The sequence below is a fragment of the Stegodyphus dumicola genome, chromosome 1, assembly GCF_044657685.1.
Source record: "Stegodyphus dumicola isolate Sdum_Otavi_A_Nest chromosome 1, ASM4465768v1".
Lineage (NCBI taxonomy): Eukaryota > Metazoa > Arthropoda > Arachnida > Araneae > Eresidae > Stegodyphus > Stegodyphus dumicola.
The window spans coordinates 106,563,586-106,577,755 of record NC_140768.1 but is presented as its reverse complement, the minus strand read 5'-3'; the positions used below and the strand labels follow the sequence as shown (position 1 = coordinate 106,577,755).

The following is a 14,170-nucleotide window of genomic DNA, read 5'->3' as shown; positions in this document are numbered from 1 at the left end:
AAGGGAGGATTGAACTAACTAAGTTTGACTTCTCCCCCTAAAATTTTAGCCATTAAGCATTTGACATATACACTGCATGTATGACATATAGTAATGTGCATAATTTAAGTAACTTTTATGATTTGGGCCATAATTCTACAAAAAAATCAACTGAGAGATGTGAAAATTTATTTACGGGGGCACAATGTAAGGATTAAAGGATGAGAAAAATGTAATAGTATAAATGGGACTCATACAGTATGGAATAATAGAAGAGGCTTTATTGACAGAATGGCACTAGGGGGGGAACTATATAGAGCGAGAACAGCAAACTAAAGAGCCTTTGTAAAGATGTGACTTCCCTAATTGCAATGGAGAGTCCTCTATGAAGGCATCCCTCCTCTAAGGTAGATAGCCCTCATGGCTTTCCCTAACATAACTTTAGTATCACACCATAGGTGGGACTTTTGCCTTAGAACAAACTCAGAACAGGTAAAATAATCAGAGAATCAGTTATTAATGTAAAAAATATATGTGGATACTATTTTTAGATTTGCCTTATACAGTCAAAAGTCGTTAATTCGGACACCCATAATCCGGACCTCAAAGCTAAAAACTTTCTGCGCATGCGCAGCGTTGACACATGCGCATAGGCGTTTACGCGTGTGCGTAAGACCTTTACGACTGCGCATATGCATGTGTGCAAGCGCAGAATACGTTTTCGCGTGTGCGTTTAATGTATAACGGATGGTATAAGCTAAAATGATCTAATTATCTATTTCAGTTAATGTTGATGATTGCGTTGTTCCTTAATCTTCAAATTGGATGCAGCTTATTATTTTTTGCAGACTGTAAGAGCAATTTTATAAAAGTAAACTTTCGATTATGTCAAATAGAATTTCCGATGCTGGAGCTCCCAAAGGATCTACAAAACGAAAGTATGTTTCGATATCCGTCAAACAAAAAGTGGAATTGCTGCAAAAAATGGATAAAGATATTAAGAAGGTGACAGAGAGGTTAGTGAAAACGAAAAAATTTCGATTGACAAGTTAGTCGGTATTCTCGGCACAGAAATTACGGGACTTGAACAGCGGAACTTTGTAACCGAACAAGAAATTACGTCTGTTTATAAAGAGAAAGTATTATCACATAAAACGAAGCGACTTAAACAACTTACATTGAAAGAAATGTTTAATAAAGTAAACAAATAAATATTAAGCTTTTTTTGTGTGTGTAAATTTTGATAACCTTTAGATCATAATTGTTCTTTATTTCATAAATTACGGTTCCATATTTTTAATTTTATAATTTCTGCATGCCATCTTACCAGATTTAAACTGATGATCTATAATCCGGAATTGCCGAAGTCCCAACGCGTCCGGATTAACGACTTTTGACTGTATATTAAAATTTGATAACATGGCTGTAATATATATTCAACAAAAATTCAGAGTGCAGTTATTTTTATCATAATTTACTTATGTGACAAGAATTGTACAGAGAAATTAGTTTTTATGCAAAGCAAAGCATTTTGAATATTAAAAATATAAATGAGCATAAGACATATGGCTGATATGAAGGCAGCCGAGAAGTCAGTAAAGCATTTTGAATATTAAAATTATAAATTTAATGAGCCTAAGACATATGGCTGATGGGAAAGTCAGCCGACAAGTTTGGAACTTGAGAAGTAGCCAGAAAGCATTAATCACTTGCTTGAATTTTTGCCAAAAAAGTTGATAGCTAGCCAAGAAATGTCAAGAGAATGAGTTGATACCTTTAGGAGTGGGGAAGCATGCTGCTAGGTAAGAAATTCATCAAAAGGCATTTTGCAGTAATCTGTGTAAAAAGTTGAACATGGCAGTAGAGAAGAATTGTAAAAATGAAAATTGAATACAAGTATAATAAATAATCATGAATAAGTATAATCTTGAAATGTTTATTCATTGAAGCTAATGTTTTTTGTGACTGAGTAGAACTGTTTCATGAGTTTTTGATGAACTGTAGTTTATTAAATGCTATTTCAAAGATTATTCATAGTTTCTTTTATGATCAAATACATCTGCATTGTAGAATCTGTTATTGTAGGCATACTGAACACTGTAATGCGAGTTCTATAGTTGAACTTTTGTTTCATTGGAAACAAAAAGTACATTTAGATAATTTTAACTTGATTGTTTAATCCTGTTATCCGAGATTACATATTTGAATTCAGTTTATTACTGTAATTTAATAATTAGACTTATATATGTGAATATCTGAGCCATCCAATTATGAAAATTTATTGCGCAGCATTCCATTTAAATCCACCGAAATGCAGTTAATTGAAAATTCACTCCCTTGATTTCAGTGTATAAGTCTGAAGAATTGTGCTGAATTTCTAACAAAGTGGAGTGGCTATTTTATTCATGAACTAACTGTCTGTTTTTCATGTTAACATCAAAGCTCATGTATTCTCAGTTCTGTAGTTGTTGCTTTGATTGCATTAGTTTATTGTTAAGATGTACTTTTTAAAAAAATTTTCATTTATTTAAGGAAAAATCAAAATTTAATTTACCAGAACGTAGTTTCATTAGTTAATCAATTTTTGAAATCCATGCAGTGAGTTGACTCTATGCAGTTAAGAAGAATGTGTAAAAATTAAATTTCTGTAATTATCATGAACCATCACTCCACCCTTTGTTTGTGGAAACAGATTACAATTTGTAAGTATTGTAAGAAGAATGTGTAAAAATTAAATTTCTGTAATTATCATGAACCATCACTCCACACTTTGTTTGTGGAAACAGATTACAATTTGTAAGTATTGTGTGTGTCTTTTACTTATTTATTGACATCAGAATGACTTAATGAGATTTTCCTGAAAATAGGCAGGGAAAACATAGAAGCTTTAAATGTGTTTTCACTTTGGATTTTATTTGAACTAATAGTAAGTTGTTAAACTGTGGCATGTGTTCAGTTTGTAATAAATGAGAGATTTCAAATATATTTTTTTCATTTTTAGGAATGGCAACCTCCATTTGCTGTCGATGTCGACAATTTCAGGTTTACTCCTCGAATGCAAAGGCTGAATGAACTAGAAGTGAGTATTTGAAGTTTTAAACTAAAGATATATTTTAATAAGAAACATATACAGGGCTCTTCAAAATTTATGCTGTGCTCATCGAAAGTAGGTTCAGCATGCATCAAGGTGAACCTTTTGATATGGGAACACTGTATTGGTAGTTCTTCAAAATCTGGAAAACTTACAACAGCATCGTACACAAATTTTTTTACAGATGCGATGAATCTGTACGTATAAGAGAACAAATTTCTTCTGCTGATTGACTCGTGGGGAGGACAAACAAATCCGCAATTATACGACAAGCTCTTCCAAGATGAAGAACAATTGCCAGCGTGTAGCATCAAATTAATTCCTTCTAAATGTACTCCACTGGTGCAAACCTGCGATGTATAGTTAAAAAAATACAAAATTGCTCTTGTCTCATTGAGCAAGAAAAAGAAATAACTTCCCAAGAAGAATGCATAAAAATACTTTCAATTGTTCATCATCAATTATCCGTGTCAATATTCAGTAACATGTTATGTTACGCGTGGTTCGCTTCTAAACTTTGCAATAAGAGAGAATGCTTTATGAATGTCAATCAAGTATGTTTTTCTATGGTGACATTGAAACAACAATGTGTTTGTAAAAGATGTGGCATTTATGACGTGCTAGATGCAGAAATATTTATTGTTCCCCTGTTTCTACGATAAATATCCTCCTGACACATGTAAATCATCGAATGTCAACGAATAAAGTTTTGAATTTTCATGTACAAATTCTTTTCACATACATGTTAATTACAATCCCTTGTTGAAAGGTCCGAAATTCCAGTTTTTTTACCTTTTCTATGCCTTTTGCCTATACATAAATAAATAAAATAAATTATTCACCTCTTTGTGGGGAAAAAAAATAATATAAAAATTGAGAAAAAGACTGGGGAAAAAAAAGTCTCCTCACGGAAAGTCGAACCCACGATTATCGAATTACTACTCCGAGCTCTTACCGCTACGCCAACTGCTGCTTGGCAAACATGCTAACGAAAATGGCTTGTATGGTGTAAAAGCCGCATCAGCATTTTTATTTTATAAATGCTTGGCCATCTGGAGTTCCCACTTCGGGTACTTTCAGCCAAGCCCTGCATGTTGTATAAATTTGAGCAAAATCGATGATTATGAGTAGGTAATGCCCCCTTGTCAAGCTTTTTATTGTTGTTTTCTTTGGGAACAATGAAGATTTGTATTGAGTTGATAAGTATTAATGAAGATTCGTACTGAGAATTAAATTCAGGCAACTAAAACTGTCCTGAGCCCCAGTTGCTGTACACTTAGCTCGGGACGTATATGTCCCATCACCCGGGAAAAGGTTAATTCACATATATCTTAGGAAATCTTGAATAAAAAACTGTAATTTTTTGCAGGTATGCTCAGGAATACATCTACTTGAAAGTAATGTTAACAATTTTAAAAGTTATTGAAAAACTTATAAATATTACTTGAAAAATACAAATTTTTAAAATAAATTAGAAAATGCCTGTGAATTTTATTTGGATTGAACCTAAATTTTGAATTGTGAAAGAAGGAATCAAGTAAGTTTAATAAACAAAGATATACTAATAAATATACATCAAATTTAATTAACATTGAGGAGCTAAAATTTTTTAAAAAGTACTTGTGTGATTTTTACAAAACTTGGCACTTTTTCAGTTACAATTTCAGTTGTACAATTGAAATAAGAGAATAAAAAAAAAAAAAATGTATGTCATTTAAGAAAAAATTCGATTTTATGTCAAAATACCTATGTTAGAACAATGCCGAGTTTACATTAAGAAAAATATATATGTTATGGCACACTTTTGAGACATAAAAAGCTCAAGTTAAATGTTGTAAATCGGCCGAATAGAGCAGGAAATTGGAACTTTTGCCTTGCCCCCCCTTTTTTTGTGCAGAGTGTACATACCTGAGTTTTTTGCCTATCTTTGTCCCTAAAGGACTGTTCATGCTGGGTTTTTATCTGAGTTGCTATGTTTTGACTAGCTCTGCATGAACTTTGATCACTTTCAGTTGAAGATTCTTCAATAGGGTTCATACAGTCCTTAAAAGTCCTTAAGTTTTTTTAGAATCGATTTTTGGCTCTTAAGAGTTCCTAATTTTGGCCAAAATCAGCAGAAGGTCCTTAATTTTAATCATCAGAAATGTCTGTTTGTTTTTACAACTGACATTTTGAGTGTGAATTATCATTTTGGAGGAATAAATATATTTGGTGATTCACTGATATATATGGTTATCTTTTGAATGGGTTTATGGATTATAATTTGTTCCTATTTCTAATATAAATGGTGGGGTACTGGAGTTTCTAAGCAAGAAGTGGAACATAAGCATTTCGGAATTCATTTTTACCAAAAAGAGCTCTTAAACAACTTTTCGCCTTTATTAGCCTCTTCGTCATCCGTAGCACGTTCAAGTGAAACATCCGCAGGGCGGTTGTAATGCACCTCGAGCGTTCTTCTACGGTGAGAGATGGCTTCAATGTCTACTCAACAGGAAAAGAGAAAAAATGAGGTTGTGAATTGGAAGAAGGGTATACGTTTGATGAGTACAGTCCATAATAACTCGATGATTGATGTTGGAACACGGAAAAGAACTGTAAAAAAAGCAATAATTGTAAAAGATTACAACAACAAAATAGGAAGAGTAGACCGCCTGGATCAGATGTTATCAAATTATCCTGGTGTTAGAAATAAGCAGAGATATTATTTTTCCATTATTCTTTATTTCCTTATAATTTTACTTAATATTCATTGACATTCATCCACTATGAAAGTCATGTATGGAAAGTTATTATGTACAGAGAAAACAACATTACACGCTATGAAAAACAGATGGCCGCTGGGCGGAAGCCTTCGCGGACAGGAGAGGACGACGAAAGGATTAAATGGTTTCGATTTTGGTGACTTATCAACATTTGGCGATTTTAAGATCAGTTTCTATAGAAAGTTTTTAATTCCGATATCTAGGAATTTTTGACGATTGTTTTTAAAACATTGTAACGTTGATAAATTTCATTAAAATAATAGTAATATATTTAAAATTAACATTAAAATAAAGCATTTTTATTTTTTGCTTCATATTAAAAAGGTTCATTTTGGCAACTTATAATACAATATTTTGAGATTTGAAAAATAAACAAGGTATAATGTATAGAAAATGTATGTATAAAGCACAATTTATGAAACAGTTCTTAGCAAAAGCAAAATTAGCTATGTAATTAATTGAAAATGTCTTCTTTTTAATTTTTTCATAGTAAGAGTTTTTCCCATGTAATCATATCAGAATATTCAGCAGTTTTCTCCATAAAATTAATTTTACACTTTTTCCCTCCCCTCTCCTTTTTTTTTTTTTTTTTCAAAATATTTCTGACTTTTTGCTGTTATAGAAATGGTAGGGATAATTTTTTTTTAGAATTTTAGACATTGGAGCTTGGAAAGTTTAAAAGAATTTGAAGGCAAGATTTATAGACCCACGATTCTCGAAGATTCCAGAGATATGTGACAAAATAAAAAATGTCTCCATATTATTAACACGTAATGGATGTATTTTACAGGAAGGTTTGCGATGAATTTCTTAATTTTTGGAGAACGTCTGGAAGAACAATGAAAACATAATATTTGAATGTTTTACTTTTGATACCAGAATCTTTTTCTTAACATGTTTATCTTCTTTTTATTTTCTCTACTTTTCACTAGACACAAGTATGGAAAAGATCAAAAAGCTTATTGAAAACTTAGGCTTTTAAAAGATTAATCTAATATGTCTTAATGCATCATACACTGAGCTGAAACTAGGCATTTTCCCTCCTGATGCAATCTCTGTGCAACCTTTCTGCTGCCTAGTGCCTTTCTAAATTATGCTTCCAATGTCTGTTCTAAATTGTAAAAGTTTTGCCATTTTTAGATTTTGTTGCTCGGTGTGTCGCTAAATTCTAAAAAACCTGCCACACCTGCTCTGTGGCCTTATGGCTGATATGAATCGGCTAGGGGGATCAGGGCTGCGCCCACAACAACAACAACACCTGCTCTGTAACCAACCCTTACCATATATATTTCATATTTCTTCTGAATGTTCATATTACTAAAGTAATAAAATTATCCGCTTTTTCTATACATTTCAAATGCACTTTTTTTTTTTTTTTTTTAAATTTTTATTTTGGAATAACAGAAATCTTTAATTAAATCCAAAAATTCTAAAATGAAAAGGAAACCTGTTGAAGAAAGAAACAGAATACATGAAGAAAATTATTCTTCAAAGATATGTACAGTTATTATGTAAATTACCCAGTTGTTTATGATTTCAGCCTTTACTATAATTTCCTGTTTTTATTTCGTCGTATGATAGAGTTACTGAGCGAGTTTAAATTAAAATTAAATTGTATAATCTTTGACCACTAATAGTTTGAATTTGACTGTTCTTTGAACTCCAATTAGTAATTAATCATAATAAAGTTGTTATAACAAAGATCTGTGTGCATTGCTGTCAAAGTGATTAGTTTGTTATTCAATAATAGACAGATTAAATTGGAAAGAAAAAGGTAAATACCTTCAAATGGCAACAAACTTGTACATGAAAAATAAAAATATTTTGTTTTTTACAATGACAAAATATTTCTTTTAATATGCTGAGTTCTTTTATTAAATATCTTCTATTTTGCAAAGGGCAGCACATTTCTTTTAAATCGCTGAGCTTTCTAGTTAAATTTGATACATTATTTATTATCTTACACTTTACAGAATGGCAATACATTGCCTTTTAATTGTTGAGTTAAACAAGTTAAATTCACATAATGTGGAATGAATAATTAAAAAACAAATTTGAAATTCAAAATTTCACCTTCAAGGTGCACATGTTCAAATGGAGGACTGTTTTGAAATTTGGTGGCTCTAGGGACTGCTGTTTTTCCGCAGTGCAAGAAAGATGGTTCATTATTTAGTAATACAATTGCTGGATTAGCTATTAAACAATATAAGCACATACTTAGGGCTTCAGCAAAAGAGGACACAACAAAGAAGGTCGTTAGATATTCAGCAAAGGAGGCACTACGAGAAGGTTCTTAGGTATTCAGGAAAGGATGCATCAAAAGGTTTTCTATTCCCGATATTAACATGGAATGCATGGTGCAGCTAAATTAAAATTAAGAGAAAGAAGGAGTGAGGGAAAAACTGGAGTAAACATATATGGGCACAAATCACCAAAATCTTACGTGGTTTTATACACCAAAGGCCTCAGAAAATCTTAATCCGGTCCTGAGTAATAGAGTTGACAATTAGTGAGCCAAGACCATACTATAGAAAGCATCCTTACCCAAATACATTGTTGTCTCTATATTTCACCAGTAGAAATGAAAACTATAGTAAATAGAACTTTCCTAATTGCCACCATACCTATACACAGTCATCAGTCTGGTTCATCTTGTGTTTGTATTATGTACCAGTTAATAGAATACATTTTCATTACCCTTTATTTAAGACGGATATTTATCGTTTGCTAAACAATAAGTAGCATTCAGACATTAGGTAAAAGGCAATGAATTATGGACAGCAGTACAATTCCCAGAACATATTGAATGTAATTTTGCTTGAATGGTGTGTGTACATACTGTGTACGTATCCAAATGATCCGAAGGTTTTTGATGCGTGTTCCTTGATCTATTGCACCAAGATATTTTACTGTACATTTATTTACAATTTATTTACAAGTCGTATGCCACCTGGCATATTTGCAAGCGTTATGCCTCCTGGCATGTACATGATAGACATATTCTGCCACCTGGCATGTGAATTGATACATCATATTAGTTTTCTGCCACCTGACAGATACGATGCAATTACCTCAATTAGCGGTAATACGCCCGACATTTCGGCGTGTCCGCTTCCCTTACGTTCTGTAACGTGACTAACTCTTTGTGCGGTGCGCCCTCTGGGCACAAATCACCGCAATCACAGAGGAGGCCAAAACATCCTCTCCCCCCCCGATGAATTACATTCATCTTAATACAATCTTCAATAAATGCAAACAAGTAAATGAAAAATATAGAAACTGAAAACATACAAAAACCTTCAAAAAGTATAAAATTACATGTTACACTTACCAATCTTCTAGCAAAACATCTTATATCTTACTATATTGAAACATTAACTATGAGGGTTAAACTAGAACAAACAAATAAAATTATTAGTACAATAAGAAATAAAAAAATAATAAAACATATTCAATATAAACCAAACACTTAAGTTAATGTTCTTCAACTGGTAAAAGACACAGTTTGGTAATAGGACGTTTAATGTCCCCGTGCACAGTTTTTAGTCTAACCACTCGGACATTATTGTCTCTTCCAGGAAACACTTCTGTTACTCTCCCGAGTTTCCAACGTAATGAAAGCATATTATCTTCTTTAATGAGAACCAAGTCATTTAGGCGAATATTTCTGCTAGGCTGTCTCCATTTGCTACGCTGCTGTAGTTGGCACAAGTACTCTTTAGACCACCGCTTCCAAAACCCTTGGAACATCTGCTGTGTTAGTTGCCATCTTTGCAATGGAGACACTCGTACTTCGGTTAAATCTTGTTCCGGAACAGATGTTAAAGAAGTCCCTATAATAAAGTGTCCAGGAGTCAAAGCTGTCAAATCATTGGGATCACTGGAGACCGGTGTTATTGGCCTCGAATTTAAGCATGCTTCAATTTGTGCAATTAGAGTTAGAAACTCTTCATAAGTCAAAATTTGAGTTCCAACACATTTCTTTAGATGCAGCTTCATAGATCTAACAGCTGCCTCCCATATACCACCATGATGTGGAGCAGCTGGCGGGTTGAATATCCACCTTATGTTTTCATTTGCTAACCACCTTTGAAATTCTGAAGCCTTCTGTAACTCATAGACGGTAAGCACACCAGATTGCTTTTCACGAGCGGATTTACAGTTGTTCACGAAGCACAGAACATAAGCCATTATTCTCAGTATTTTGTTTAAATTTCCGTACAGTTCAAGATTTAGTAACGGTTCTGTAGATTCCACAAGTGTTTTGAAAGTAACACGTTTACGTTCTTCACTAACGTTTTGCAAGTCAGCTTCGGTATTCATTTCGTTTATGTGATGTCGAATATCTACTTCTGAAAGCCAGGGAGGCCCAGAAAACCAATCACTATCATTAATTAGAGCTTCAGTATCCATCCCCCTCGTAAGTTTATCAGCATAGTTTGTCTTCCCACTGCAAAAGTAGCAGTTGTTTAAAATTGTTTTCTCCTTGATTTCTACCACACGATTTCTAACAAATTGTTTCCACTCGTTGGCAGATCCCTTGATCCAGTGAATGCAAATTTGGGAATCAGTCCAGTAAAATATATTTCCCTTATCCAACTGCGGAAATATCGATTGCAAATATGAACCTAATCTTGCAGAAATTAATGTCCCCAAAAGTTCAAGCCTAGGGAGTGTTACCCCTTTTAATGGAGACAAACGGGATTTCGACATCATGAAACTTGTTTTACATTTATTTTTCTTCTTAAATCTAAAATATGCTACGGCACCATAACACTTGGGACTGGCATCAGAAAATATGTGAACTTCTATAAACTCCCAACACATATCACTGAAGTACTGTCTGGGAATTTCGAAAAACTTTATTTTTTCAACTTCTTTTAACCATTCCTGAAATATGAATTCTGTATCAAGGGAACATTTTCGTCCCATTGAATACCTTTTTCCCACATAGTTTGCATTAAGAGTTTAATTCGAACAGTAAATGGATTCATAATTCCTAAGGGATCGAAGAGCATACAACATGCTGCTAAAATGATGCGTTTAGTTACTTTGAGATTTTGTAACTTCTCAAACTGAGATACATCTATTTTCAAATTATCATTGACATTGTCCCAGATAAGACCTAAAACTTTCAACGGTACCAAAGAGTCTTCAGATGTTTCACGAGAGTCAATTCCATTAAGTTTCCATAGTTCATTCAGCTCAGGTGAGTTTGAAACCCATCTACGTAAATTCATACTGGCCTCGCTAAGAATGAAAATCATGTCCTTGCTTAAATGTAAGGCCTTTGCTACATTAACTGTCCCAGAAATTAAATCATTTACGTAAAGCTCTTTTAACATACTGCATGCCTCTTCGTAGGCATCTTCATACTTTTTTAGATGCAGTCTTACTGTAGCTGTTAATAAATAAGGTGAGCACTTTACCCCGAAAGGAACTCGATTCTGTTGGAGAACTTGTAAGTTGGGATTACTGTGATCGAGATTTGACCCTTCCTCATTTATCCACAAAAACTTTAAAAAATCCCTATCTTCTTTAGCTAAGCCTACTTCTAAAAATGCACGCTGAATGTCGGCACAAAATGCAATTAAATGTACCCTGAATTTAATGATAATCTTTAGCAACTCAGGATTTAAATTAGGTCCGCTTTCCAAGCAATCATTAAGTGATAAATTTCCCTTACTTTTAGAAGAAGCCTCAAAAACTATTCGAACCTTTGTAGAATCCTTCTGCTCGCGCACTACCGCGTGATGAGGCATGTAATACCCCGTTTTCAAACTACTATTTAAATACGTATCTACCCGTTCCACTATACCATCTCTCAAGTGTTCATTAATTATCTCATTATATTTTAAATATAGCTCGCTATTTTTCTGAAACTTATTATTTAAAAATTGTAAGCGCTGTTTCGCGATTTCATAATTGTTATTTAAACCTTCAACATCCTCTTTCCACAATAATCGAGTTTCATACCTTTTACTCTTGTAAGTTGTATTTCGTTCAAATGACTCTAAAATTTCTTTATCTGATAGAGATATTTCTTTATCCGAACTTATCCCAATTGCTTCTAATTCCCATAATTTTTTAACTCTTTCATAATCTAAATCCTCATTTACAACGGTTATATAATTAACTCTTGCGTCCTTACACTTTGATCCTTCGTCCTTGCCTTGAATCACAAAACCAAAAGTGCTTTCTGTTGCGACTAATTTTTTACAAATCTTCACGTTTCGTTCTCCTAAAATTTCCCAAATATAATCCGAACCTATTAATACTTGAATTTCGTCACTCGTACCAGCATCTGCTAATTCTATTCCCTTCTCAAACGCCATCTTTCGTATCCACCGAGAAGGAACTTTTACTTGCCCTAGTGTTATAGAATCAATGACTATTGCGTTAATTTTTATCTTTTTATTGGGATGGTTTACATTTTGCAATATGATTTCTACGATATCATACAAGCGCTCTTTTGCATCTTTGCATCCAAATGTGAAAATAATAAGCGCTTCTTTATTAATAATTTTCAACCCCAGTGAATCAACCACTTCTCGTAAGATGAATGACTTTGTTGACCCTGAATCTAGCATACAACGTAATACCTTTTCGTTCCCCCCTTTACACCTAACTGTTGCCGAAAATGTCTGTAAAAGAACGGAAGTCGGTAGTTTAATTTTGTTATTAGTTTCATTACTTAAGAGCAAAAGAGAAGCTTCAGGGATTGGCGTTTGTTTTGTCTGATTGGAAGTATCCGTCTCTAAACCTTTCGATGCGGGGTCACGTATTAACGAATTATGTAAACCTTGGACATTGCACAGTCTGCATTTTTCATCTTTATGAGCACAGAAACGCCTTGGATGCCCTTTCGAAAAGCAAATAAAACATAAACCTCGATCCATTAATGCCTTTCGGCGAGCCTTTAAATCAAGTGCGCAATCATGATTCATATGACAAGCAGATAAACAAAATATGCAGACATTTTGATTCTCTTTCTTAGGCGGGGTAGAGAACTTTCGATTTGGATTAAAATGTGATTTTTGAAAGTATTTAGAGGGAGTTTCGCTTTGACTAGTTAATACTGAAGCATCTTGCTTATTCGTACTGTAATCATTTCTTTTAGAATGCATGTAAGATTTATTTTGATAACCTTGATGGGAACTTTTGTTTCGTATTGATGTTTCATTTACATCAAAATTCTTAGAACGCGCTAACATCATTGATGTTTCCCTACATTCCACTTCCGTTTTCAAGAACGTTAGTAGTTCATTAACATCGAAATTTTGATTATCACTTCTTTTTTTAGTGAATTCTAGAGTTAAATTCTCGGGTGTTAACTTTAACAAAATAGGGGATAATAAATGTCCATAAGAACCACTAGTAACATTTAAAGAATTTAAATTCCTTATTTGTATTTCTATATCGTCATAAAGTTTCCTCAAAGAAGCCGTATTTCCGGAATATTTTACAGGTTCTAAACTCAACAATTTATTCATATGCGCATTAATTAGCAGGTCATCACTGCCGAAACGGTTTTTTAGTATATCAACAGCCATCGTATAGTTTTCACTAGTAAATGTTAATCCACTAATAGCATTTAAAGCTAAACCTCCCAAAAGCAATTTTAAATAACAAAACTTGTCAACCGAACTGAGACTTTCGTTTTGGTGAATGGAATAACTAAACTGATTCCAGAATTCAAGCCAAGAACAAGGATCACCGTAATATTTTATAATCGTTAATTTTGGCAATTTTAAAGTATTAACTTCACAAGTTTTCAACTTCGGAGATATAGTTTCCTCACTAGAATTTCTAGATTCAACTTTACACGCGTTGTTTCTTAATTTTTCCTGAATTTTACATTTAAAACTTATAATTCTTTCCTGATATTCCTGCGCGGAAATTACTTCTGTTTCCAACTCCTGTTCCGTAATTATAAGTTTTTCAATCTCAGAATCGTATTGTTTCAACAACTGTGATTTTTCAAGTAACATTTCGAGGCTTAATCCTAGTATCCGGTGCACACGGGATTTGACTACTTTTGGCGACTTTATGATGAGCAGTGAAAACGGGACATATATAATGAGTAGTTAACGGGTCATTCAAAGAAAATATATATTTAAACATAGTATATACTATGTATATAGTATATATACGTGTGTATATACATATACTATGTATATAGTATATATACTATGTGTGTATAGTATATATATAGACGTTCTTTGGGTCATTTTTGGTGTTGGCGATGATTTTCAAAGTCGCGCCAAGGCTGCACCGTATACTAGGATTTTACCCATTTTGAGTAATTCTTTTAATTTCTCATCCGCGGTTTCACCCT

The 14,170-nt window shown here is 33.2% G+C and overlaps 1 protein-coding gene across 5 annotated transcripts in view; it reads left to right on the top strand.

The window, feature by feature from the left end:
* Kdm5 (Lysine demethylase 5) overlaps positions 1-14,170 on the top strand; it is a 172,662-nt gene that overhangs the window by 25,345 nt on the left and 133,147 nt on the right. For all 5 annotated transcript variants that reach the window (XM_085818907.1, XM_085818912.1, XM_085818894.1 and 2 more), the window contains exon 2: positions 2,981-3,058. In XM_085818907.1, coding sequence (XP_085675033.1) covers positions 2,981-3,058 — 78 coding nt within the window. The remainder of the gene's footprint in view (positions 1-2,980; positions 3,059-14,170) is intronic.